The 27,988-nt window shown below is 38.8% G+C and overlaps 1 protein-coding gene and 1 non-coding gene across 6 annotated transcripts in view; both read right to left on the bottom strand.

Moving 5' to 3' along the window:
• Positions 1–17,731: 17,731 nt before the first annotated feature.
• On the bottom strand, positions 17,732–17,838 carry LOC111763593 (U6 spliceosomal RNA). Its single transcript, XR_002796430.1, has one exon. It is a non-coding gene; the product is annotated as a U6 spliceosomal RNA (small nuclear RNA).
• Positions 17,839–21,420: 3,582 nt separating this feature from the next.
• Positions 21,421–27,988, bottom strand: part of MTAP (methylthioadenosine phosphorylase) — a 97,355-nt gene continuing 90,787 nt past the window's right edge. For 3 of the 5 annotated variants that reach the window (XM_058301937.2, XM_058301936.2, XM_058301940.1), the window contains one exon: positions 21,421–27,920. Coding sequence is in view for 3 of the 5 variants with exons in the window: in XM_058301936.2 (XP_058157919.1) it covers positions 27,882–27,920 (39 nt within the window). In the remaining 2 variants the exon portion in view is untranslated. The remainder of the gene's footprint in view (positions 27,921–27,988) is intronic. The other 2 variants (XM_071216766.1, XM_058301938.2) reach the window with 2 other exon arrangements.

Genomic DNA, 27,988 nt, shown 5'->3' with positions numbered 1-27,988 from the left:
TATAAAAGGGCAACAAAAGGGATCCTGTGGTGATGGAAATGTTCTGGATCTTGACTATCAATGTTAATATTCTAATTGTGCTATTGTTCTATAGTTTGGCAAGATGTTACCCTTGGGGGAAACTGGGTAAAGGGTACCAGGGATCTCTCTGTATAATTTCGAGAATTGTCTGTGAATCAACAATTATTTTTTAAAAATTTAAAGTGTAATCTAAAAAATAGAATAAAATAAACTTGAAATATTTTAAAAGATGGATCAATGATTTCCTTGGGTGGACAGATTAAAGGAAATTTAAAACTTTTCCTTGTGAATTTGATATACCTTTAAAATTCTCTGCAAAACCAAAGTACTTTTGTATTAATAGTAATATTTATAAGAAAGGATAGTCTGAAATCTAAGCAACCCATTTGAGAAACAGTGATAGCCCTATTTTATTATAAACAAACTAGTAAGCATTAAGAATATTATGTGACAATCTCTACAGGTCTAGGCCAGGTACATTAGAATCTAATACAAAATAAAACACTGCTGGTCACCATTGTGTTTTTGCTGTCTAGCCAAAATCTTGATTAGTGGACCCTTGTATCTGGCATTGTGCTTAGTTATCACATGCTGTTTCTTCAACAAGCATTTTGAACTTCGCTCCACCCTGACCTCAATTATATTCCTCCACAGACTCACACACCCTCAAGTAATGGAAAACACCTGTGACTTAATATTAGTTTCAATTGCTGGGTTCGGCTTTCAGTTGCCAGGCTCTTTTGCTTGAATTACTGTCAACTATTCTTTGACAGGAAAAGTGATGATGCAACTTTTTTTCTTCTTAAAAAGAAAGTGTTTTTAAAGTCAGCAGAATTCAGCATATATTCTGGTAACTCTTCTTTCCATTGATTTATGATTTATATTGCTCCTGGTGACATATATGTGGTTAGACTAGTGATTGTTCTTTTGTAGGGAATGTTATCCTTACTTTTTTTTTTAAAAAAATATTTATCCCTACACCTCCCACCTCTCCTCATGGTTTTGTGCTTGCTGTCTGCTCTCTGTGTCCATTAGCTGTGGTTCTTCTGTGTCTGCTTGTCTTCTCTTTAGGTGGCACCTGGAAACAATCTTGGGACCTTCCAGAGTGGGAGAGAGGTGCTCAGTCTCTTGTGCTACCTCAGCATCCTGATATGCAGCATCTCTTATTGTCTCTCCTCTGTGTGTCTTTTTGTTGCGTCATCTTGATATGCCAGCTCTCCACTTGGACCACCTTCCCTGCAGGCCAGCACTCTTGCATGGGCCAGCTCTCCATATGGGCTAGCTTGCCTTCACCAGGAGGCCTCTTGCCCTCACCAGAAGGCCCCAGGAATTGAACCCTGGGTCTCCCATATGGTAGACAGGAGCCCAATCGCTTGAGCCACATCCGCTTCTTCTTAGTTGCTTTTAAGAATATTATTTTTCTTTATTTTTTTTTTAAGATTTATTTATTTATTTCTCTCCCCTCCTCCCCATCCCGCTTACCTGTTCTCTGTGTCTATTTGCTGCATCTTGTTTCTTTGTCCGCTTCTGATTTTGTCAGCGGCATGGGAATCTGTTTCTTTTTGTTGCGCCATCTTGTTGTGTCAGCTCTCTGTGTGTGTGGTGCCACTCCTGGGCAGGCTGCACTTTCTTTCCCACTGGGCGGCTCTCCTTTCGGGGCGCACTCCTTGCACGTGGGGCTCCCCTATGCGGGGGACACCCCTGTGTGGCACGGCACTCCCTGCGTGCATCAGCACTGCGTGTGGGCCAGCTCCACACGGGTCCAGGAGGCCCGGGGTTTGAACCGCGGACCTCCCATGTGGTAGACGGATGCCCTAACCACTCGGCCAAGTCCATTTCCCTTATTTTTCTTTAAAATTCTTCAGTTTCTCTACCATTTATTCAGGTATGAAATTGATTTAATTTTTCCCGCTTGGAGTTATTTTACTTCCTGAGTATAAGGTTTCAAGTTTTTACATTTCTTTAAACTAACATTCCTATTAGACTTTGTCAAATCTTCTTACTTCATGTCTTTTTTTTTTTTAAGATGTATTTTTTTATTTCTTTCTCTTCTCTTCCCTCCCCCCCCCCAGTTGTCTGCTCTCTATGTCCATTTGCTGTGTGTTCTTCTGTGTCCACTTCTATTCATGCATGGGAATCTGTGTCTTTTTGTTGTGTCATCTTGCTGCATCAGCTCGTTGTGTGCGCCACTCCTATGCAGGCTGGACTTTGTTTCACGCTGGGCAGCTCTCCTTATGGGGCGCACTCCTTGCACGTGGGGCTCACCTATGCGGGGGACACCTCTTCGTGGCACGGCACTCCTTGCATGCATCAGTGCTGAGCATGGGCCAGCTCCACATGGGTCAAGGAGGTCCTGGGTTTGAACCGTGGACCTCCCATGTGGTAGGCAGACGCTCTATCCATTGAACCAAGTCCACTTCCCCTTCATGTCTCTTAATAACTCTTCCATGTTCTCTTTCATTCCCTCTTCCTTTCTCCCTCCCTTCCTCTCCCTAGGCTGCATTCTGTGAAATTTATCCCGGATTCTTCTGGTCTATTATCCAGTTTTCCAGTTCCCTCTTTAGTTGTGTTCAATCTGCTCTTCAACCCTTCCAGTGAATTTTTAGTGACTGTATTTTTCATTTCTACAGTTCTACTTTGTTTATATCAAAAATAACTTTAAAAACAATGATATATTTTCTTTTTATCACATTTTCATTTCTTTGACATCTTAAACTTATTAGACAATTTGAGTTGATATTTCTGTTATGTCAAGTTCTTAATAATGGCTAACTCTTTATCAGCTGACATTTTCCTTCGGAAGATTGTTTCCGTTTTTGAATTTTATATTTTGAGGAAATGGGTTCAGTTTAAGTGGGGCTTATTCATAAAAATTCTATGTAGCATGGTATGGCAGTTTGAAGTTCTTTTATGAACCCCAAAAAGGAAAAGATTATGTTCTTGAACTAATCAAGTGATGTCGATGTGGCGCCCTTTTGATTGGACTAATTCAGTGAGGTGTCTCAGGTTGGGTCTCCACAATCTTACTGAAGCTTTATATAAAGGGAGACATAGAAGTTGAGACACAGAGAAGGGAAGCTGCCATTTTTTGACCCTGCCATGTGAGAGACGACTAGAGGATTGCTAGCAGCCAAAACTGAGGCACAAAGCCCCCAAGAAGCTGGGCCTATGGAACAGCTCAAGACTGAAGAGATGAGTCATATGACTTATTTTCTACTGCTGGGCTCTGAAAAACAGTGAGCCCAGAGGGGAAGGCAGGGATCTCAGCCCAGATAAGCTGTCATGTTGCTTTACAATGTGGCAGGACACCAGGATTACCAGTAGCTGACTTTGGTGAGAAAGCATCTCTGATGGTGCCTTGATTTGGATATTTCATGGCATCAGAACTATAAGCTCTTATACTAATAAATGTTCCATTGTAAAAGCCAACACATTTCTGGTACCTTGCATTGGAAGACCTTTGGCAAACTAAGAAACATGGTTTTTAGGTGAATTCCTCCAAAGTAATTTTGCATCTATTTTCTTTCAAGCATCATAAGAATTTACCAGCCTGTAACCAGTTATCAAGTTAATTTTATGGCTTGGAGGTACTCAGAGCATGCAACTAAAATACACTCGAATGCCAAACCCACTTGGAGACAGACTTTTTCACAAGGGATGTTTTCCTTACCCAAAACTACTTGTGGCAACAAGCAACACAATCTTATGCATTGTAATCTCTCTTTGAAATATTTTCTAGGTCCTCTTGGTCTACAGTTTATAACTCTTTAAGGATTCTGATTCTCTGTGGGGATTTCAATTCTGATTCCTTGCTTTTTTGTCTCAAGACCTTGTTTTCATCAGTGACAATTATAACCCAAACTCTTGATTCCTGAAATCAGAAGCTCCCCTTCCCATTCACTTGCTGCTTTGTTTTTACTCCCGTCTTGTTTTGAGGTCTTGGGAATTCTTTCACTTTATTCACTTCTCACCTATGAACTTAATAGAATGTTTGCTATATTTTGTTCATCATTTCTAGCTTTTTGTAGTGAAAGATTTTCACATTTTCTAGTTTTCTATATTCCAAGAAATGACAGTTATTTTTTTGGTAACTAGAAATATTAAAGTAAATTTTGGAGGAAAAATCATCAACCTAAACCAAGAGTTTTTCTCAAAGTATGTTGCCTTTACTTTCTTGCCTTATATGTAAAATGCAGGCTATTCACTAAAGAATAATGAGTAGACCCAAATATTATATTAGCATTCAGCAATTTTATATTTTCCACCATGAAATGACAATTTCTGGACAAAGAATGTTGATCCTAGATGTTCTAAGTAGGTTGGGCGAATTACATGTTGAAAAGTTGGTGCTTAAAAAATCCTTATTAATCAGCAGCAACAGTGACCAAAACAATTTTTTATGAATCAGTTAACTCTTTTTGCCCTGAAAATTTTCACTACTTCATCCTGACTATGATGTCTCATGTCTATATTTCTTTTTAGCAAGCCAGGATAGTCTACCTTGGTGGTGTGAAGTGACACATGCAGTGCCTGCCTGGGTTCCTGGAGCAAGAGCAGCAGAGAAGAGAGTTTGGCAAAGGTAGGGAGAGAAGTCCAGAGTGCCCCTGGGACAGATGGCAGCTCTGTGAGCAGCCAAAAAAGACTCTGCTCAGTGGTTTTCATGTCTTCTCTTTCCAGTAGCATTTCCCTCTAATTCCACATGTTAATGGAGGGCATTATTTTAGATACTGGTTCAGGGTTGGATCTGGAGATTTTTTTCTCAGTCTTGGTTATATGTTTCAGGCTACCTTTCCCATGTAAGAAAGGGATCATCATTCCTTAGCAAGCCTATGCGTACTTCACCATCACTCACTGGCAGCCATACTCTGGATATACTCCCACTATATCCACCTTCTGAAATAGCCTGCAACCGAAGTCATCCAATGAAGCAGGCTCCATTCAATGCTATAGAAAGAAACAGGCAATATTGAATCCTCCTTCCTAGCGTAAACCACTGCCCACAGAAGAAAGACCCATTCTGAGGTGATAGGGCATCTAATTTGAATTGGTCTTCTTTCCAATAGGTTTTATTTTATTTTTTAAGGATTTATTTATTTATTTCTCCGCCCCTCCCACCAGTTGTCTGCTCTGTGTCCATTTGCTGCGTATTCTTCTTTTGTCTGCTTCTGTTGTTGTCAGTGGCATGGGAATCTGTGTCTCTTTTTGTTGCATCATCTTGCTGTGTCAGCTCTCCGTGTGTGCGGCGCCATTCTTGGGCAGGCTGCACTTTCTTTCGTGCTGGGCAGCTCTCCTTACGGGGTGCACTCCTTGCATGTGGCGCTCCCCTACATGGGGACACCCCTGCATGGCGGGGCACTCCTTGCGCGCATCAGCACTGTGCATGGGCCAGCTCCACCTGGATCAAGGAGGCCCGGGGATTGAACCGGGGGCCTCCCATGCGGTAGATGGATGTCCTATCCACTGGGCCAATTCTGCTTCCCTCCAATAAATTTTATATTTCAGAAGAAACCTTAGATGTAATAAAAAGGATTTGCTATTCTAGTCACTCCTTTAGGCATTGAGTTCTATCCTTGGGTCAATGTAAATTGACTCAAGAAAGCTACACATTTGGATGTATTTAAGAGCCCTTTCTGGCCACATTAAATATTAAGGTTGGTGCAAAAGTAACTGCAGTTTTACATTGTTGAAATTTGCTGTTTGATATTGTCATACATTCTTAAATAAATGTGGTTACGTTATACATCATTTTAATGTGCATTTCTCGCTTTATTTTTTTTGCTAACGACTTATTACTTGCTGTTTATTTTACATTTATTTTAGACTATGGAAACGATGTTAGACAAAAAGCAAATTTGAGTGATTTTCTTTTTTTTTTTTAAAGATTTATTTATTTATTTAATTCCCCCCCTCCCCCCCCTTCCCCGGTTGTCTGTTCTCTGTGTCTATTTGCTGCGTCTTGTTTCTTTGTCCGCTTCTGTTGTCGTCAGCAGCACGGGAAGTATGGGCGGCACCATTCCTGGGCAGGCTGCACTTTCCTTCGCGCTGGGCGGCTCTCCTTACGGGGTGCACTCCTTGTGCGTGGGGCTCCCCTACGCGGGGGACACCCCTGTGTGGTGCGGCACTCCTTGCGCGCATCAGCACTGTGCATGGGCCAGCTGCACACGGGTCAAGGAGGCCCGGGGTTTGAACCTCAGACCTCCCATGTGGTAGATGGATGCCCTAACCACTGGGCCAAGTCCGTTTCCCTGAGTGATTTTCTTATTTGAGTTCAAAATGGGTTGTAAAGCAGAGGAGACAACTCACAACATCAACAATGCATTTGGCCCAGGATCTGTTAATTAACATACAGCGCAGTGGTGGTTCAAGAAGTTTTGTGAAGTTGACAACGACCAATGGAGAGCAATCAAGGCTGATCCTCTTAAACTACACGAGAAGTTGCCAAAGAACTCAATTTCGACCATTCTATGGTCATTCAGCATTTGAAGCAAATCGAAAAGGTGAAAAAGCTCGATAAGTGGGTGCCTCAGGAGCTGACTGAAAATCCAAAAAATTTTCGTTTTGAAGTGTTGTCTTCTCTTACTCTACGCAACAACAAACTGTTTCTCCATCAGATTGTGATGTGTGATGAAAAGTGGATTTTATATGACAACTGGCAACAACCAGCTTAGTGGTTGGACTGAGAAGAAGCTCCAAAGCACTTCCTAAAGCCAAACTTGCACCAAAAAGTCATGGTCACACTTTGGTGGTCTGCTGCCGGTCTGACCCATTACAGCTTTCTGAATCCAGGTGAAACCATTACATCTGAGAAATATGCTCAGCAAATCAACGAGATGCACCGAAAACTGCAACACCTGCAGCCAGCATTGGTGAACAGAAAGGGCCCAATTCTCCACAACAATGCCTGACAGCATGTCACACAGCCCACTCTTCAAATATTGAAAGAATTGGGCTGTGAAGTTTTGCCACGTCTGCCATATTCACCTGACCTCTCGCGAACCACCTACCACTTCTTCAAGCACCTCAACAACATTTTGCAGGGAAAATGCTTCCACAATCAGCAGGATGCAGAAAATGCTTTCCAAGAGTTCACTGAATCCTGAAGCATGGATTTTTATGCTACAGGAATAAACAAACTTATTTCTTGTTGGCAAAATGTGTTGATTGTAATGTTTCCTATTTTAATTAATAAAAATGTGTTTGAGCCTAGTTATAATGATTTAAAATTCATGGTCCAAAACTGCAATTCCTTTTGCACTCATCTATAAATACATTATTGAATTGAGAATAGTTAGGTCAGTAAGTCAATATGGGCACAAGTAACTACTTTTCAAACTTTACTTTAAGCTCTTCCCAAGATTGACTTCATTGATTTTACAGAAAACTCAGAAGTGTATGATATATAGTTACTGTTGAGGAGATTTGTGATTTGTTTTGGCTGCCCAGCAGCAGAACTACTTTTTATGTTTGGGGAATTACTAACCTTATAAATATTTGGTTTGAATGGGAGGGGTGGGTGTATGCTTCACAAAAGGAGCTAAACATGCTAGCTACTTGCTTTCTCAGCTTCCTGTACAACTAGGGCAGGCATGTGACACTGGCTCTACCAGTCAGAAGCTGTCAGATGAGATTTGACTCTCCAGCTAGTAACAGAAGAAACAAGAGTTTAAGAGAACACTTGCTCTGCAGATGCGAGTAGCAGTCCAGTATTGTGGCACTGGAGGGAACAATTTTTCCTTAGACCAATCCAAAAACATGCTTCATTTTTCCTAGTGGCTTGAGCCTGTATCTTCATCCCTTCTGGAGATTCTTTGAGCTATCCCAATATCTGTTTAGTAAATTACTTTCTGGCTTGACTCAGCAGGAGATGGTATCTGTTTCTTGCAAGTAAGAACCCAGGCTGTTAGCTACTTGTTATACACTTTATTTAAGGTTTAATGAGGATTTAACATGCTGCCTCATTTTCAATAATGAGCACTACAACATTATTCATAATTTATAAAATTTTTTGACTGTTAGAAAGCTCAGAATCAAATTTAGAACTTGATCATAGCACTGAAAGTAACTCTACAATTAATAGCTTATTTGCATTTCCTTTTTTCTGTTCCTATTATATTAGTATTTTGATGTCATTGGTTGTAAGCAGCCTATCAGAAAACTCTACAGGTCTTTTCCAGCCTACTTGGGTTCCCCATATTCTAATTCCTTAGGCTGCCAGGTCCCTAGGACTCAGTTTCCCTTGCTTTTGAAGCTTTTACCACAGGTGTTTTTTGTTTTTGTTTGTTTGTTTGTTTCAGTTACTAGGGTGGGGGATTAACCAGGACCTCATATGTGGGAAAACAGCACTCAACCACTTGAGCCACTTTAGCTCCCACATTATTTTTTATGCACACATTTTTTTCTCAACAGAGGAGGTTAATGTAGCCTCTCCTTCACACTCTTCGCAGTTCCTTCACTCTCTTCTCTTTGACTCATAATAATAGCTTATTTAAGGGTCTTATAATTAAGAACCACAGGAAAATTTTTAGCAAAGTGTAAGCACCCAAGATTCTATAGTCCAACAATTTTTTGTACCTGATGTCTGATTCTTTCTGAGATGGTCAGTGTTATTAGGATTCTGCCTCCCTTTTAATTTTCAAGCTTCACCAAACACCCTGTTCCTCCTCTATTAAACTTAAAATTGTTTCTGTTATGAAATAATACAAAAATTTTAACTGCTCAACTGTGTTGAAAGCTTTTATTGATACTACATTAGATTGATAGTTGACCTTGAGAAGTGACATTTTTATTACTGTTTCTTTCTATCCATGAAGACTTCACTATTTATTTAGGTGTTCTTTAATGTCTTTCAATAACTTTGATAATTTTCTTCATAAATCCATTATACATTTTTCCCTTAGATTTTTTTCCAAGACCTTATTTTGATGAGGTTATGTAAATGTGATTGTCGATTGTTTATAGAGTACAATAGGTTTTTTAATAGCAATCTTATAATCCAGTAAAGTTGTTGAACTCTCATATTAATTCTCATAACTTGTTTTCAGGGCTTCTTGGATTTTCTATTTTTATAGCCATGTTGTCTGTTAATAATAACAGTTTGATTCTTCTTTTTAATCTTTATACCATTATTGACATTGATTGATTAGACTGATTGCATTGGCTAAGCTCTCTAGGACAGTGTTGCATAAAAACTGTCACCAGCCATCCATGTTTCATTGCTGATGTTAAAGGAGCTTCTTCTAATGTTCACAATTAGCTATTATGCTATTATTCAAAATAATTTTTATTAATATATGCAATTTCCTTTCTGTTAATAGTTACAATAGTTTTTGTCAAATTTTATCCACATCTGTTGAGATGATCATATGGGCTTTTCCCTTTAACCCCTTAAAGTAATTAATAGATTTTTAAAAATATTGAACTGTTCTTGCATTCCTGGGGTAAAGTCTATGTACATAATTCTCATAACATCCATGATTAAGTTTTCCATTGAAGTTACATTAAATCGATGGTTCTCAAAGTATGGTCCCTGGACCAGGAGCATCAGAATTACCTGCGAACTTGTTAGAAAAGCAAATTCTTGGGTCCCACTTGAAACCTACTGAATAAAAAAACTTTGAGGGCAAGGCACCTCCAGGTGGTACCCATATGTGCTAAACCTTCCACTGTGTTGGACTGTAATGATCTCAAGAAAAGCCTTCTCTTCTCTATTCTTTGGGCCCATTTGCATGGTAGAATGTACCTGTAAACCTGACGCCTGGCAGATTTGCTTTGTTTTGTTTTGGTCTTTTTATAAAATATAATATATACATAGAAAAGCACATAGAACTTATATGTATAGAATTATTTATAAACACACATTTATAAAGCAAATAGCAGTTTAGCCATCACCAGATTAGGAAGGAGAATAGTTCTCCTTGAAAGACCCTGGTGTAATCCTCCTCCATCATAACCACATCCCCTCCTGTCCCCAAAGGTTAGTATAATACTGAAGTTTATGGTAGTAGCTTCCTTGCTTCTCTACAGTTTTACCAACTGTGTATGCATCCCTGAATATAGTAGTATAGCTTTGCCTGTTTTGGGACTTGATATAGAGTCATGCAATTTGTATTATTTTGTGTCTTGCTTTTTTCACTTAATATTATGTTTGTAAGGTTCACTTAAGATTATGTTTGTATGTGTGTACAGCATGTTGCTGCACATCGCCCTAGTTTATTTTAACTGCTGATAGTTTTCCATTATATATCATAATTTAAAAAATCAGTTCTGATTTTGTGCCCAGTTTGGGGCAATTATGAACAAGGCTATCATGAACATTCTTATACTTATATACTGATGCAACACATTTATGCATTTCAGATTGCAGGGTCACAGGTTGTGTCAGGTTCCCAGTTGCCTGACAACTCTGAATGCACTGTTCAATATATGCTCTACAGTATACAACAATTTCTTTAAGCATATCTCCTGCAAAGTGGGGCAATTATTAACCTTTTCCAATGGTGGGTGTTGAAGGGACACTGCAAAAGAAGCTTCCTGAAATTTCTGGGTGGGCCATGGGAGGTGTAGGGGTTTTTAAAATTTCCATTTCTTTGGGCACTATTGAGGTTGAGCACTTTTTCATTAGCTAACAGGCCATTCTAATTTCCACATTTATTGATGGGGCTATTTAAATCTTTTGTTCCCAATCACTTCTCCTTTTGGCTAAGATCAAGTATAAATCTTTTGTTCTCTTTATCTTTGCTTCTCTTTTTGTCTTTGATTTGTAGGGGTTCTTTGTATATTTTGGGTACTAGTCCTTTGTCAATTATAAGTGTTGCAAATATCTTCTTCCTGTTTGTTTTCTATTTCTTTAATTAAATTCTGCTCTTCTCTTCAAATCACTTTTTAAGGATATTAACACAAACTTTTTTATTATATTAAAATCAGGCAATGGTTCGACAATAAAAAGGCTGCTTATGGAATACTGTTAACTTAAACTTTACTTACAGGATGTTAAATCCTTAGAACTAAGGTTTTCCCCAGAAAAAGATAAATGGAAATACCAATTGCTTTCCATTCTTGATATTTGCTACTTTGAAAGGTGGTTTACACAAATACTACATTTAAAAAAACGAGGATAAAACGCATTGCTTTTATTTCAGTATGCACCCACATTTTAGCATTTAGTGGCCCTTAACAGAAAAGTTGAAAAAGGTAGCAATTTGTCAGGAAGTCAAGCCCATCAATTTTAGGTATCTGCCGTGCATACTGAGTTGTTTCTTTCTTTCTCTCTTTTTTTAAAGATCTATCTATCTATCTATCTATCTATCTATCTATCTATCTATCTATCTATCTATCCAATCTTTATTATTTATCCTTCCCTCCCCCAGATGGTTCTCTCATCTGTTTGCTCATTGTTTGCTTGCCTTCTCCAGGAGGCACAGAGAACTGAATCCAGGACCTCCCACATGGGAGGCGAGTGCCCAGTGGCCTGAGCCACATCCGCTCCCCTTGGGCTGTGGCTTCTGTTCATTTACGTGTCTGCTCATTGAGGCAGGTGTGGCACCTAACCTGTTGTGGCAGGGTGTGGGTGTCTAGCTTGTTGCAGCAGGGTGTGGCATCTAACTCATTGCAGTGGGTGCAGCATCTGCTTGTCTTCTTTAGGAGGCACTAGGACCCAAATCCTGGACCTCCCATGTGGTAGGCAGGTGCCCAACGGGTTGAGCCACATCTGCTTCCCCTAAATTGTTTCTTAATCCTCCTGAGTACTGTGAAAGGCAGCTGCACCAAAATCAAAGTATGTACCGAATTCAAGGTTCTTTTTTCCCCAGCTGTCAGATTCCGAACTACTCTCAAATGCATTCCAAAGCTGACCACATGAAAGCCCTGTTTGTTTAAAACTTTTCCAATTTTTAAAAGCAAAAGCAATGGTAAGAAAAGAAAACAATTCATTCAGAAGGATTGTGTGTTCACAAGTGTCTTCATGTGGCCTTTCTCCCAAGTTTAACCTCCAAGGATTCGGTGTGAGCTGGCAGTTCTGAGTAACCCTGGTGATTTTTCTTTTCACTATATCAAAACCTGAGCTAAAAAAACACATCAGCTGATGATGACAGCAGACCGTGGCAGGGCTGAGGACCCAATTTTCATTTCCCAGGCTGGTGGAGTAAAGAAATGTGCTTCCAGAACTACCTGAGGGAAGTCAGAGACTCTTTCCAACCTTACCTGATGGCTTCTGACAAAAGCAAGGAAAGGTCATGGAAAGTGTTGGGTGGTGATGGTGCAGGAAGGGACTTCCGGAGGAGGAAGAAAAAAGCAGCACCCCTCAATAAGGAGAGGGGAGTGGGAAGAGATGGGGGACAGCCTGGAAAAATTCCTCACCAAAGGCCAGTTTCAGAGTGGAACTGAGGCAGTAGCAATCTCTTCTTCAGCCAAGGTAGTGGGAAAGGGGAGGGGACAGGATGATGGTTTGGAAGGGGGGAGTCATTTAGGACCTAAGGAAAAGAACCCGGGGGGTGCAGATGAAGCACCTACACACACCCAGCAGTCCCACAGGCTGTGACCTGAAACGGTCACATCTATTCTAATAAACCACCCCAATCCAGAGAGGGCTCTCGCAGGGAGGGAGGGAAGGAGGAAGGTAGGGGGAAGGGATGCGGAGGAGGTAGAGCCCCCAGGCCATGTAATCAGCAGCGAGGTCATTGTGTGATGTGTCTTTTTTTTTTTTAAAGATTTATTTTTATTTATTTCTCCCCCACCCCGAGCCCCGGTTGTCTGTTCTCTGTGTCCATTTGCTTCGTAGTTCTTTGTCTGCTTCTGTTGTTGTCAGCAGCACGGGAATCTGTGTTTCTTTCTGTTGCATCATCTTTCTCCGTGTGTGTGGCACCATTCCTGGGCAGGCTGCACTTTCTTTCGCGCTGGGTGGCTCTCCTTACGGGGCGGACTTGTGCGCATCAGCACTGCGCATGGGTCAGCTCCACACGGGTCAAGGAGGCCCGGGGTTTGAACCGTGGACCTCCCATGTGGTAGACGGACGCCCTATCCACTGGGCCAAGTCCGGTTCCCTGATGTGTCTTTTGACAGTTGAGTTAGATGTACCCCACCCATTGTGATGGGAACCAATTTAAATATACTTTCTTGATACCAGACGTTCAACTACATGGACAGTGATTACAATGATTATGTGGACAGTATTATTTGTTATAACACAGTTTAATTAATTCAAATGGACAAAAAAGTAGGATCATTTACAGTAACTTAAGATAAAATGCCTTTGAATGGGAGCTTCCTTTCTAGTACGTTGAGGTCTACAAGATACATTTAGAAATTTTACTACTGTGGGAAATGAAGAGTGTTTAAATCAACTGTGGTTTTTCTTTTTGATTAATTGCCTAGACATCCCTAGCACTGAAGTTCTTGCAGGACAACTTTGATGCTATATGAATTCTGCCATTTTTCTAGCATTATTATGGCTCTTGGTTCCACTACTACATTAGAACTATTAACTCCATTCATGTTAATTTTTGTTACAAATCTTACAAAGGGAGGTGTTTTGGGTATTTAGGTCCACATTCTATTTTTTTTTTTTTCTTTTGAGGCAGTGGGTGCTGGGGATTGACTGGGACCTCATATGCGGAAAGCAGGCACTCAACCACTGAACCACATCAGCTTCCCTGAGTTGGTTTTTTCATTTGTTTTTATTTTGTTGTTTTTATTTTTTTCAGGAGGCACCAGAAACCGAATCTGGGACCTCTCATGTGGGAGGCAGGTGCTCAACTGCTCAAGCCATAGCCACTCCCCACATTCTATTTTAAGGCTGTTTTCATAAATTGTTCTGGAAGGCTCAATTATCATTGCTATCTATCTTGTGTCTTGTCTTCATCATCTTCTAGACCCCAGCTAACTGTGTCATCTCTTATTCCTTTCTGGCCCTCTTCAAGTTCTTCCAACAGTTGAAAATTGCGAGGGACATTTACTCCCGAGCTGTGGTGGCTGCCATCTTTCAGCACTGTTGCTCAAAGCCTGGTTCCTTCTTTACCCTTTCATTTGTTTTTTCATTTTATTATATTTTTTTAACTTCTTGAGCTGAGACCCTAGCTTATTAATTTTTTATCTTTCTTCTTTCCTAGCATAAGCATTTAAGGCCATAAATTTTCTTCTAATCAAAAGAATTACCTGCATCTTAAAAATTTTGATAGGTATTCAAATTTTCCAGTTGTACTTTTTCAATATACGAATTATTTAGAAGTATTTTTAAACTTCCAAATGAAGTTGTAATTATGATTTTTATTGTTATTAAAGCTTACTTTCGTATTGTGATTAGAGGATAAAGCCTCTGATACAGTTACTTTAAAATACTTGAATTGTGATTTTTGCCTTAAAATGTCATCAGTTCCTGTACATGTTCCATGTGTTCTTGAAAAGAATAATATTTTCTAAATCTTGCATGGAGAATATGTTTATTTAATCAAGTTTGTTAAATGTGTTGTCCAAATCTTCTTATATTAACTAAAGATTTTTGTCTGTTTGACATATCCTCATTTGACATAAGCAGAAACAGAAGGAAAGAGAAGTTAAAGAACTGGTTTTGAGCTATTTAATTGGCTATTAAATAGCATAATCGGTTTACAAACACAGGCCAAGAACTTTGCTCTTAACCACTATCCAGTGCTATCCAAAAGACCTGTTAGCCAGGATTTCTAGTTTCTAATTTAATTTTTACTTATTTATTTAAGTAAATAATTTTTAATTAAAAAATCTTATTATCCATTCTTATTGTCAGAAATCAGTGTTTTGCCCCATTTGGAGAATAGTCCAACTGGATTAGTCTGCCAAAGGACTGCCAATGCACTATACCAGAAATGTGTTGGCTTTTATAAAGGGAATTTATTTGGGGTAAAAACTTGCAGTTATGAGGCTCTGAAAGGTTCCAATCAAGGCACCATCAGATGTGCTTTCTCACCAAAGGTGAGCTGCTGGGGCAGATCCTGGAGACCTGCCATGTGGAATGGCAAGTCCTGCCATTCCTGAAATCTCTTTCACACAGCAGGGTCAAAATGGTGGCTTCCTTTTTCTCTGTGTTTCTGTTTCAAGTTCTCAGTTTACACAAGACGGCAGCAAGGGGGCAGAGACCCAACCTGGATCACACGTCACTGATGTAGTCCAATCAAAGGCCCTAAAACAATCCAATTAGACGATCTAACCAAAGGTCCCTTAGCTGAATCTAATCAAACAGCAACATCTACGCTGCATTTACAGGCACAGGTATGGGCTAGCTTAAGAATATATTTTTTGTGACCTATGTATCTTTTAAAAAAAGATAATTTAAAAAATGAAAAAAAAAAAAAAGAATGTAATTTCATGGGGTCCACCAAAGACAAACCTGGACATTTCACCCCCTGGACCCCAACAATACATGTTCTTTCCATAAGCAAAATACATTCATTCCACCACAATATTTCAAAAAGCCTTACATCATTTCAGTAACAATGCTAAGTACAAAATCTCATAATAATCAGATATAGGAATGCAGTTTGTCCTTGGGGAAAAATTCCCCTCTGGCTGTAGATCTGTGAAACTTACAAAACAAGTTATCTGCTTCCAATACACAAAGGAGTGACAGTCATAGAAGAAACATTTACATTGCCATAGGGAGACACTGGAAGGAAAACAGGTTGCCACTGGTCCCAAACAGTTCTGAAAACCTGCAGGGCATTCTCCATTAGATTTCAAAGTCTGATCATATCCATAGAATGATGGATTCTTCTCTTTGGGCATCATGGGGGTCCATCCCTTCCAAGGCTTGCCTGGTGGCAATCTTCTCTGTTCCACCCTCATCAAGCATGTGGGTGACCCAAGCTCTAGGCCTCATCCTCCAAGGGCACTGGGGTGATAACCACCACCTCTCCAATCTCTGGGGCACCGTCTCAACCCCCTTAGCACAATGGAATGGCAGCAACTTTCTCCCTAATCTCTGGCACATAGGCCCAAGCCCCTCAGAACAGTGAGGTGGTTACCTAACTCTCCTCATTCTCTGGGGAATGTGCCCCATTCTCTCAGTAGCCTAGGATGGCTGAACTCTCCCTGAAACAACTGGGCAGAAGTCCTGCCCTCTCCAAGCCCCCAGGTATACTCAACCCCTCTGCACACATGGGTGGGGTCCCTCTCTTGGTCTGAGATGTCTTAAGCCCAGACCTCAGCTTCTACAGTTTTTTCTCGTGAAGTAATTTTTCCTTCCATCTCTCTCATTCCTGTCCCTTTTAGTCAATGTTGACAGTGGTTTCGTTCATACAGAGCTCATAAAAACCTTGTTCGTTTTGCATGAAGTTCACAGGGTTCAAAACCATCAGACAGCAAGACTTGCCACAAATCCTTCCTAGATAACTGCATTTCCTATCCTGATTTGCAAGGAAATGGCTGCCTAATTCCCTGTTCAGTTAAATCCTCACATGGGGCACTATCCTCTGGGGAGTCAATTTTTGAAAGCTTGGAATTTCTTAAATCATCAGTTACTGGTTTCTTTGTGCCCAGGAGTTTAGTTCTCAGCTTATCTCTTTTATCTCACATTTTACTACAAGCTGTGATAAGCCAGGCTGTATTTTCCACATTTAGTTTGGAAATATTTTCAGCTAAATGTCCATGTTCACCACTTTCAGACATCTAACATCAGGACATCAGACATCTAACATCAGGAGTCGATTTTGCCAAGTTCTCTGCAACTTTAAAGCAAGAGTCACCTTCCTTCCAGCCACTATTTCTATCTAAGCCCTCATTGGAAGTATCTTTATTGTCCATATTTTTACAACAGTCTCTTCAAAGCAATCTAGGCCTTTTCTAACAAGCATCTCACAGTTTCTCCAGAATCCTCCCCTCTATCGTTGACATACTGTTCCACTATTCTTGGTATTTGCATTTGCAGCACCACCTGACTCTCTCAGTACCAATTTCTGCTTTGGTTTGCTAAAGCTGATGATGCAAAATTACCAGAAATGGATTGGCTTTTATTAAGGGAATTTGTTCGGGGGTAAAAGTTTACAGTTTCCAAGGCTGTGAAATGTCCCAATCAAGGCACCATCAGAGATGCTTACTCACCAAAGATCGGGTGCTAGGGTGGATCCTGGAGTTCTGCCATGTGCAAAGTCAGATGGTGGCAGATTTCTGCCATTCCTGAAATTCTCCTCTCACATGGCAGAGTCAGAATGGCAACTTCCTTTCTGTCTGTGTTTCTGTTTCCAATTCTCAGGAAAAAAAGACCACAGCAAGAGGGCAGAGACCCAACCTGGGCCACTCCTCATTGATGTAGCCCAATCAAAGACCCTAAAGTAATCTAATTAAGTGATCTAATCGAAGTTCCCTTAACTGAATCTAAACAAATGATCCCATCTACACTGCATTTTCAGGCACAGGTATGGGTTAGCCTAAAAACGGAATTTCCTTGGAACCACCAAAGATATACCAGGACACCAACTGTTCTGATTACCACCTTTCTAAAGTATCAGGTTTCCATCCATTTGAATTTTAGGATTAATGTGGTGCATATCACCATTTAAAAAAATAAAAAAATTGAGATTTTGACTAAATTGTATTGAATATAGATTGAGTTGGCAAGACTGCCATCATTTACTTACACATTTAAAAAAAGATAGATTACATAAATATTACATAAAATATATAGGGGATTCCCATATGCCCTACTCCCTAGCCCTCCCATATTTTTTTTCCCACATTAACATCCTTCAAAAATATGCAATGCTTCATGAATTTGCATGTCATCCTTGTGCAGGGGTCATGCTAATCTTCTCTGTATCATTCCAATTTTAGTGTATGTGCTGCCAAAGCAAGTACAAGAATGCCATCTTTTATGTCCTTTGATGTATGATGTTAATTTCTTCAAAAAGTGTTTGTGCATTGTGGTTGGATTATTAACTAGATCATTTGTAAATTTTTTGTGTGTTGCTTTGATACTTTTAGCATATTTTCTATTTGGTCATTTCCATATCTAAGGAAGCTATTAATTTTAATATTTTGAGCTTATATCCAGTGAATACTGAACTCTATGAATGATTCTGATCATTTTTTGTGTAAATTCCATTAGATTTTCTATGTAGAAAATCATATCATCTGCAAATGGTAAAAATTTTCTCTCTTTCTTCCTTTGCAACTTTTTTGTCTTTTTTCTTTTGTCATGCCACATTGGCTCAGGCTGCCCAGTCTGTATTGAATGGAAGAGGCCATAGTGGCATTCCCACTGTCCTAACATTATTGGAAAGGCTTCTAATGCTTCATCACTACTTAATCTGTTTGTTGAAGGCTTGATAACCTATATTGTGACAGAAGCTCCATTCCTATTTCTGAGGAATTTCTATTCCTTGTTTACTAAATTTGTTATGAATGCTGTTAAATTTTCTGAAATGCTTTGTATTTTTTATTATTTGTAGGATTGTTTCTTTTTTAATTTGATAAAGCAGTATATTTCATTAATAGATTTCCTGATATTGAACCATCTTTGCATTCCTGAGATAAATGCAGGAATTCTCTATTCCCATTTTTATGCAATGTTTAATTTGCTACTTTATTTTGCATTTCTTTTCATAAGGAAGATTGGTCTATATTTTCTTTTCTTGAACCATCTTTGTGGAAAGACTGGAACAGAAAATTGCTGTTCTTTTATTATTATACAGTATGTGAAACTAGTTAATCTTTAGTACTATTTACATGTATACCTTTAATAAAAATAAACATTGAAAAACAAAGCACTAAATATGTGAAACAGTTCCACATGGGGCCTGGAAGCTGTCAATGTACATTTTATGTGTTTAAGTAGTGGAGATTTTGAATTGAGGTATTCTTCTGAAATTCCTATTGAATTAATGGACAGAAAAATTAAATGTTAATGGCTGTTGAACATCAAAGATATTGTGTGACTCCTGATGGGAAAATATACCACGACCTCTGAAGTAGCCTTGAAAAAAAAATATAAACACCATAAGTCTGTCCAATTTCAATTTAAAGTTAGAGGAAATACAAGGGACAGAGGACTATGTAAAACTACATTGGGGATGTAGTTAGCAGAATCTAGACTGGTGGAAACTCTCCGGAACAACTGGATTCCTTCAACCAATAAATATCAAGGAGAGTCAGTGAAAGTTGGGAAGAGGGAGAAGGTGAAAGCAATAGAGAGCAAGGGAGAGGAAAAAGAACCATAGATGAACAGAAATGTAACATGCATATTATTCAAATGCAGTGTGTGGACTTTGGCTCCTGATTCAAATTAAATAAGGTGTAAAAGATGGCCTTTATGAGCCATTTGAACTTTTGAACACTAACTGCACATTTGATGACTTTAGGAATTTCTAAGATTAAATTTTTAGGTATGCTAATGATATTGTGACTATCTTAAAATCCTTATTTCAGATAGAACATTGAAATAGTCATGGATGATATTAAATGATACATGAGAATTACTACAAAACAATGTGGAAGGAATGTAGTGGGTGGGGAATAGTGAAGAAACAGATTGGCTGTGAGATAATTCTTGAAGCTAGATGATAGATAAGCAGTTCATTATACTGTTCTTTGTATTTTTATGTTGTTTAAAATGGGCTTTTTTATAATTAATGCTTTAGCTTTGTAGTCAAGTTTCTTACAGATAAAAAATTTGTAAACCAGTGAGATTAAAAAAGAGCAGCTAACAAACACATCATCACATTCCGATGTGCAGACTTTTTAAGACTGAATTATCTGTAAAACTGAGAGCATTGTTTGAAAACACTGATTTCCTGTTAATCTTGCCTAAATGAAATGATCAAATGTTTTTATTTTTTATTCTGAAAAAAATGTGCTCTGCAACAAAGCAGTTATGAATTCGGGCTCATGCCCCTTACTCAGTTATATGCTAAATTTTGAAACACCTGATGTTTGCACTTTAAAAAAAATCATTTCCTAAGGATCCTGTTAGTGTGACTGGCCCTTCAATTCCCATGGCTGTCCAGTTCAAACTTCAGTTTCAAATAAAACAACAACTTTTTATTGGCTGCTCACTAAGTGTAAGGCATAAGCTGGAACTAGGGAGTGGAATCTAAATCAGTCCCTAATTTAAAAGAGCTTACAGTTACTTGGGAAGACAAAAGTACATGATTTTATGAACAACAGAAAGATGTAAGTATCTGTCAATGCAACAGAATAGATTTTGTGATTTTTTGCCAACTCAGAGATACATTACCTAGAACTAATTCCCTCCAGCCTAAGTACTTTTTCAACCTGCCCCCCTACTAAGATAAAAAGGGGCATGAATTGGAAAAATAGGAGAATAAGAAGGGAGCTCAAGTGGCAATAACTAAGGCACCAACATAATATCTGCAGCAAACCTATTCTTTTCCTCTTGGATAACATGGGCTTTGTTTCTGCCACGCTGGGACGCTGTGATCCTGATCATGGATTGAACCACTGCGGATCTGGACACCAGGCTCACATCCACCCAGGACGCAGACCCCATATTGCCTCTAGAGTTCTTTGTTGTTAGGACTATAGCCACAAAATGTGAAAAAAGGAAAAGTTCTGATTTCTCTACAATAACTGTACTCACCCATTTCTCCTCCAATATTTAAAAGAGAAAACATTATTAATGCTCGCTTGAAAATACATAAAAAAGGTCTTGGTAGCAGTTTTACAATTCAGTTTACTTTTGCCCCCCTTTAACTTAGCTCATTATGCAAATGAGAGCAATAAATTTTGTTCTTAAATGATGATTTAGGATCAAGCTCATCAGTCACATATAAAACAAATGAAGCTTAGTATATAAATGACACTTTGATGAGTGATTCACTCCATTTCTATCTGCAGACAGTGTGGATATGCTACCTGAATATAGAATAGACAAGGAATCAGGTCTGACCAGGTTCCTAGGAAGAAGGGATTTAGCTCCTCATAGCTAAATGAAATGAAGTTTGGTAAATTGCACTTTTTTAAAAAAAGATTTATTTAATTCTCTCTATCCCTTCACTGTCTGCTCTCCGTGTCCATTTGCTGTGCATTCCTCTGTGTCTGCTTGTCTTCTCTTTAGGCGGCACTGGGACCTTTGGGAGTGGGAGAGAAGTGCTCTCAATCTCTTGCGCCACCTGAGCTCTATCTGTTGCATCTCTTATTGTCTCTCCTCCGTGTCTCTTTTTGTTGCATCATCTTGCTGAGCCAGCTTGCCTTTATCAGGAGGCCCTGGGAATTGAACCCTGGACCTCCCATTCAAGAGACAGGAGCCCAATGCTTGAGCCACATCTGCTTCCCAGTAAATGGCATTTTGACGAATGATTGACTTCATGTATTAAAGGCAGATGGTGTCATTCAGGAAGTAATTTTCCTTTTTTTTGAAATGTTATATTTTAAAATCCAATCAAAAGACTGAGAACAGATAAATAGAGCAAGTACATCATAGTCAGAACAGGAAAAAAATATTTAATTGGATGATCCAAGGAAAAGCAATCACTGAGTACAAAAATCAAACCAGGCAATGAATTTAATAACCAGGCAATACATTTAATAATTCATCAGAAATTTATTGAACACTTAAATATGTGTTACTTTTTTTCCCAGAATCCCTGCTCTTCCAGTGTTTATCATTAGGGGAGGTAGAATTAGTACATAAGTAAAACCATGTATGATAAATGGCTTGGTGAGTAACAAGGACTCTAAGTGATGTGGGAATACAAGGGAGGGAATATTTACTGTGGGCCGACGTGACCAGGTTCCTTAAGAAGAAATCTGTGCTGGGAGTGGAAGGATGGCTAAAATTTCAATAGGAAGAAATTGGGTGAGTTTATACATTTATTTAATAAATACATATAATACTGCTTATCTGTTAGTCATTATGCTAAGTGTCTGGGAATATATTCACTGCCTCTAAAATAAATGACGAATCTAGCAATTATAAGACAGTGTGACAAGTACTGTAATAGAATAGGGTTTTTGGGGAGCACAGAAGCTATCTAATTCAGAGAGCAAGTGAGCCAAATAAAGGAGGGTGGTGGTGAAACAAAGAGGCCAATGTTCCAAGTTAAGAGACAACAGTTATAAATGGCCTGAGGCAAGAGGAAGCATGCTGTGCTTGGGGCTGGAGTCTAAGAGCTGTGCGGTCCAAACGTAGCCACTATCTACACGCAGCTATTGAGCACTTGGAATGTGGCTAGTGAGACTGCAAAACAGAATTTAAAATTTTATTTAATAGTAATTACTTTAAATTTAAAAATGAATGTTGATTCAATATATATGGAACAACTTGAGTGTGGGCATCTACTTCTTGAATGTAACTTTTACAAAATTTAAAGTCAACGGCAAATTATTTCTGATGAAAATTAAGCATCGAATTGAGAAAATGACAAGTGTAAAATGCATAGTGGATTTCAAAGAATCAGCATTTATGAAAGAATGCAAAATCTCCTAATTTTATATTGATTACATTTAACATAACATTTTGGATACATTAAGTAAAATTATATTAGGTTAAGTAAAAATGCCAGGTACTGTTCTGGGATTTTGGGATATATTATCAGTGAGTGACAAAATTCTTGTTCTCACAGAGTGTACGTTCTAGCAGGAGTAGGGGATCAATAAACAATAAATACAATAAGCGAACAAATAAACACAAGTAAATACTCAAGTATGTAGGGAGGTGTTAAGACCACGGAGAAGAAAAGTTTTCTATGCAGGGGCATGGAGCAGGGGTAGGGGTGGAATTGTCCTTCCATTAAAGTAGGATGCTCAGAGTTGACCCATTGTGGTGATTTTTGAGCAAAATTTGAAGGCAGTGACAGAGTGAGCCCTATGATTATCGGGGAAATTTTCCTGATAAGGGTATCACAAACACTCTTGTCTGACGCAGGAGTGGGCCTGTTATATTTTAAGAGCAAGAAGGTCAGTTGGACTCATTGTAGAAGAGTGAGTTAGAGGAACGCTAGTGAGAGAGGAAGTCAGAGAGATAAGCGACAAGTGCAGATCACATGGGGATTCAATGGTTGTTGAGGATTTGGGCTTTTATTCTGAGTGAAATAAGAGTGTGCAGAGGACTGACATGCTTTAATAGGCTCATTCTGGCTCCTGGGTTGCCACAGCAGCCAAGAGTAGAAGCAGGAAGACCATTTAGGAGTATTGGAGTACCCATGTGAAGATGAGAGTGGTTCAGATCAGGATGGAGGGTGTAGCTGGGGTGAGGAATAGGCAGGTTCTGGGTAAATTTTGATGGTAAAGTGAGTACAATTTACCTGATGGTTTGAATGTGGGTTGTGAAGAGAGGAGTCAAGGATGACTCAAGTTTTTGGCCTGGGGAACTGGAAGAATAGAACTGCCAACAACTGAGATGGGAGAGTGCTGAGAGAGCAGATTTGGGGGGAAGATGAAGAAAGAGCAGCAAGAAATGAGTGAAGACAGAGAAGTCCAAGTATTGGGCCCTGGAGCAGATATTAGAAGGTCAGGGAGAAGAGGAAGAGGCAGCAAAGGAGGAGCAACTGTTTGGGTAGAAGGAAAATCAAATGTGGTATCCCTGGAAGCAAAGTGAAGAAAGTTTATCAAGAAGGAGGGTATGATCAAGTGTATCAAATGCTGCTGAAAGGAAAAGAATGATGCCAGAGAACTGACCATTAGATGTAGTGGAGGAGAGATCTTGCAAATAACTTTGGTGGTGTTGGGGGATGTGATGGTTAGGATATTGTTGTCAACTTGGCCAGGTAATTGTCCCAGTTGTTTGGTCAAGCAAGCACTGGGCTAATTGTAATACAAGGGCATTTATGGACTTCAGTCACCATTGACTTTACTGCAGTGGTAAATCATAGATAACTGATTACAGTTACATCAATCAGGGAGATTGCCATCAGCAATGAGTGATGCTTAACCCAATCAGTTGAATGCCTTAAAAGGGGAAGTGATTCCAGCATTGAGAGAGAATTTCCCAGCTCGTCTTTGTACAGCCAACATCTCCCAGAACTTGTCAAGAATCTTCACTGGACTTTCATCAGAGCTCCTGGTTGCAGTCTGCCTGTAGAACCTGGACTTGTGCATCCCCACGGCTGCGTGGGAGACTCTGGTAAGTCTCTTACTATTGACAGATAGCCCTTGTTGACTCTGATTCCCTAGAGAACCCTAATACAGGGGAGAAAAGGGATTGACTAAAATCTGCATTGGGAGTGGGTTTAAGAATGGAGTAGAGAAACGAGATAAGAACAGAGGAGTCTTCAAGGAGTTTTATCCCAATGACAAAAGAAGAAATTACATACGGCTAATAGAATTGGAGTCAAGAAACTTTTTTTAACAAGAGAAATAACAGCATATTTGTGTGCTGATAGAAATGAACTGATTAAGGGAAATTAGATAATGTAGGAGAAAGGAGCAATAGTTAGAATGATGTCCTTCAGCAGGTACAGAGTAGATGCAGGGAGAAAACATCTGGTTCTCAAAGTGTGGTTCCTGGACCAACAGCATTGCCATCTCCTGGGAACCTGGTAGAAATGCAAATCTATCCAGCAACCCTTCCTGCCCCCAAACTCAAAGCCGGGTGGTGTCACTGCAATTTGTATTTAAGCAAGCCTTCCAGATGATGCTGATGCCTACTCAAGTTTGGGAAGCAAAGTCACAGATGGTAATAGGAGGGAAAGCAGAGTATGCAAGTGCGGGAGGGGTAGGTGTGGTGGCAAGCATCCTTGCAAGTTCTCTGCTGATGCTTCAGTTTTGTGGTGACAAAGGACCTAGGATCACCCACTAAAAGTGAAGACGGGAGGATGGGGTTGAGGAAGGACAGATAAAGGGTTTTACATAGGAAAAAGATAACAGGTTTTCAATTATACAAATACTTGTCGAATTTATACTATGTTTAAGGCACAGAGACCCCATGCTATGTCAAAGAAAGGACATGGCACCTGCCTTCAAAGAAGTTTACAGAACAATGAGGGAGACAGGTTGTCTATAATTGAATGGCAGCCCTTTAATTATTTGAAATTCTCACTCAAAGTTCTTTCTTACATGGTTAGACTCCATTCCTTTAACCACTGCTTATGGAGCATGGGTTTCCCAGCCCTTTTACCTTTCTATTCGTCTTTTTAAAAATTATAGATAGTCCATGTTCCCCTGAATGTGTTGTGCCAAGAACTGGATTCAGTATCCCAGACATGACCTATCAGAATTCAATGCCCAATTAAGATTTCAATTTTTTATATCTCATTTTACATGAACTGCTATGAAGTCATGTTTCCTCTTTTTCAAATGCATAAATTAAATAAATCAAAGGAGTAGATGTTTATGGTACAAAGACAAAACAGTACAGAACTGTGGGAAGTAGGGAGGTTTCTCAATTCATACATTAGAGGTTATCATTACGTTTCTTCCCAGAAACCATGAACATAAAGCATATATTTGCTATCCACATACCCACACAAACTGTGTACTTATTTCACTTTACATATTTTTCTGTGATTTCTACTTGTATTGCAGATGATATTTCATACTTGCATATAAGTATCTTTGTTGTTTTTGAAAACTGCACGTTACTCATTTGAATTAAGAACCGTACTTAGTTTACTTAGACCAACCCTACTAATGAGAATTTTAACCATTCCTGAGCAATTGCTTGTCATCAACAATTCCAGGATTCACTTAATTTGTGAAATATTTTCAGATCTCAATCGTAACCCTGCTCTCTCAGCCTTCTCCACTGTCTTGGTTAAAACTCTGCATAGTAATTATTTTTCCTCAAAATCTGAAAAACAATGCCAAACAGAACAGTAGTTTATCATGTCAACAGAGTTCTCTTTAGGTAGAGGCAAATTCATTAATCAATCATTCGGTGCTCTTCCAAGGGGCTACATCACCAAGCCTGACCTGTCCCCATTTATGCCCACAATTCATTGGGAAAACCTGACCATGGTGTTCATTTAATTTAGCAGCTTAAAAAAAAAAAAAGCAAAGTTTCATAGAAACAAAATGTATTTTGGGAAGAAATTATCAGCAAAATCCTCAAGAATGAGGTTTGAGGAAAATCACCTTGTCTTTGCATAAGGAGTGACTGGTAAGAAGACAGAGTATTCTCCATTCATTTAAGAAGTTTGAAAATGAGGCTGTTAGAAAGGGTTGCTAATGGATTAGGAAATGTACCTTCACTTGCTGGGGAAAACTGTACTTTCTGAAGGCAGCAGGAAGAATGCCCACATGTTTTCAACTTAACATTCTCAGATACACACTAAAAATGAGAACAAGTATGATACAGAGTATATTATGGTGTAGTGAAAACAATCATGGATTACAGAGCCAGGATACTTGAGTTTAGACGCCATGCATCGCTGTCATGCAGAGTTCACACCACTGCACCCGGAAATCCAAGAGTCATACTCCCATGGAACCCAAACAGCTCAATATTAAAGCAGGAGGGGTCACTGGTTTATTTATTGTTGACAACTGGAAGGTTATTATCCTGAAGGCAATCTCATAGATGCACAATTGACTTTACAGATTTTTTAAACAGACAAGACAAAAGATACACCACTAATGTACCCTGGAAAAGACCACAGTGAAAAGTAAAGTAATACATCTGAAGGAAAAAATAAGATCTCCTTGTGATAAGAAGCTTTCAAAAACAAAAAGAAAAGGCATTCCTATAAAATTGACAATAAACATAGAGGAAAAACAAGCTTCTACTTTATATATTAAAAAACAAAAATCACCAATTCACAGAAAATAATTCAACTCATAACTGGAATAGAAACAGAGTCAAATATTAATTTTTTAAATACCTGGCACACTATAATGTGTGTATACAGTCTATTAAGTAATTTAAGTTTTAGACCAAATCAGTATGGAACACCTAGTTTTTCTTGCAAACACAAGCTCAGATTAACAACCCTCTTTAATGAAATGAAGATGTCGCTTACATAGTGCTACTGATAGTCTCAAATCTTGTTTCATTACCAGAAATTGTTTTCAAGACCTGGCTTTAAAAGTCCATTTTTATTTTTAAAACAACTTTATTATTTGATGACATCAAATGTCAATAATGTGAAGACACAGAAAAATATAAATAAAATAGAAATTATCCAGTAGGCCTCCCCCAAATCCAATAATGAAGATTATATATATTTCTTTCTAATCCTTTTGTATGGTTACACAGAATTTTAAAGCAAAATTGGAACTGTACAATGCTTACATATCCCTTTTTCACTTCATATTACAGAGCAACATTTCTCTAGGACATTAACTATTTTGTGAGAATATGATCCTCAGCTGGCTGCTTTAAAATCTAATTATAGCTAAATCTAAGTTACCTCCAATTGTTGGCTATTTAGATTGTTTTGAATTTTTGCTATTATAACTAACACTATAATGAACACCCTTCTTTGTATATAGTTCTTTGTATGCATCTCTGATAGCTTTGAAAGATAAATTCTTAGGAATAGTTTCCAATTCAAAGAGTATAAATATTTTCAAGCCTCTTGATATAATTTACCGAACTATCTTCCAGAAAGATTGTACCAATTTAGTCACACCAATAAATAGTCCAAGAGTCCCAGTTTTTCTTTGTATTCCTTGACATTATGGGAAACCAGATGTTACTCCTCCCATTTTAGTGTTGGAAATTTGTGTTTACAGAAGAGATGGGGGATGATCTATCTTCTTGTCTGTTTTCTAAAATGTAATATTTTCCCAGATGTTTACTTGCCATTTACTTTTCTGCTATTTTTCCAAGAAGCCCAAATTCTGTAGGAGTTGCTAATATGTGCAGTTTCTTATCTTTATCACATTATTCTTAAGTGCCAAGGACAAGAAAGGTACATGTATTTTCCATGTCTTTAGAGTTAACCAGGAATTCCTGAAATGGCCAGAATGACAAGTCTTCTCTTCTCCTGGGCAACCATGCTATTTTAATGTCTTGGTAATAAAACAGAAAACTGGGCCATATTCTGAAAAGCAAAAAGTAGGAACAGATTAAAATTAAGCAGTTACTGTGGGCAGTGGTTCTTACAATTGG

This window comes from Dasypus novemcinctus, chromosome 8 (genome assembly GCF_030445035.2).
Source record: "Dasypus novemcinctus isolate mDasNov1 chromosome 8, mDasNov1.1.hap2, whole genome shotgun sequence".
Taxonomy (NCBI): domain Eukaryota; kingdom Metazoa; phylum Chordata; class Mammalia; order Cingulata; family Dasypodidae; genus Dasypus; species Dasypus novemcinctus.
Note: the sequence above shows the minus strand (reverse complement) of the source record. Positions and strands in the feature narration are given on the sequence as shown.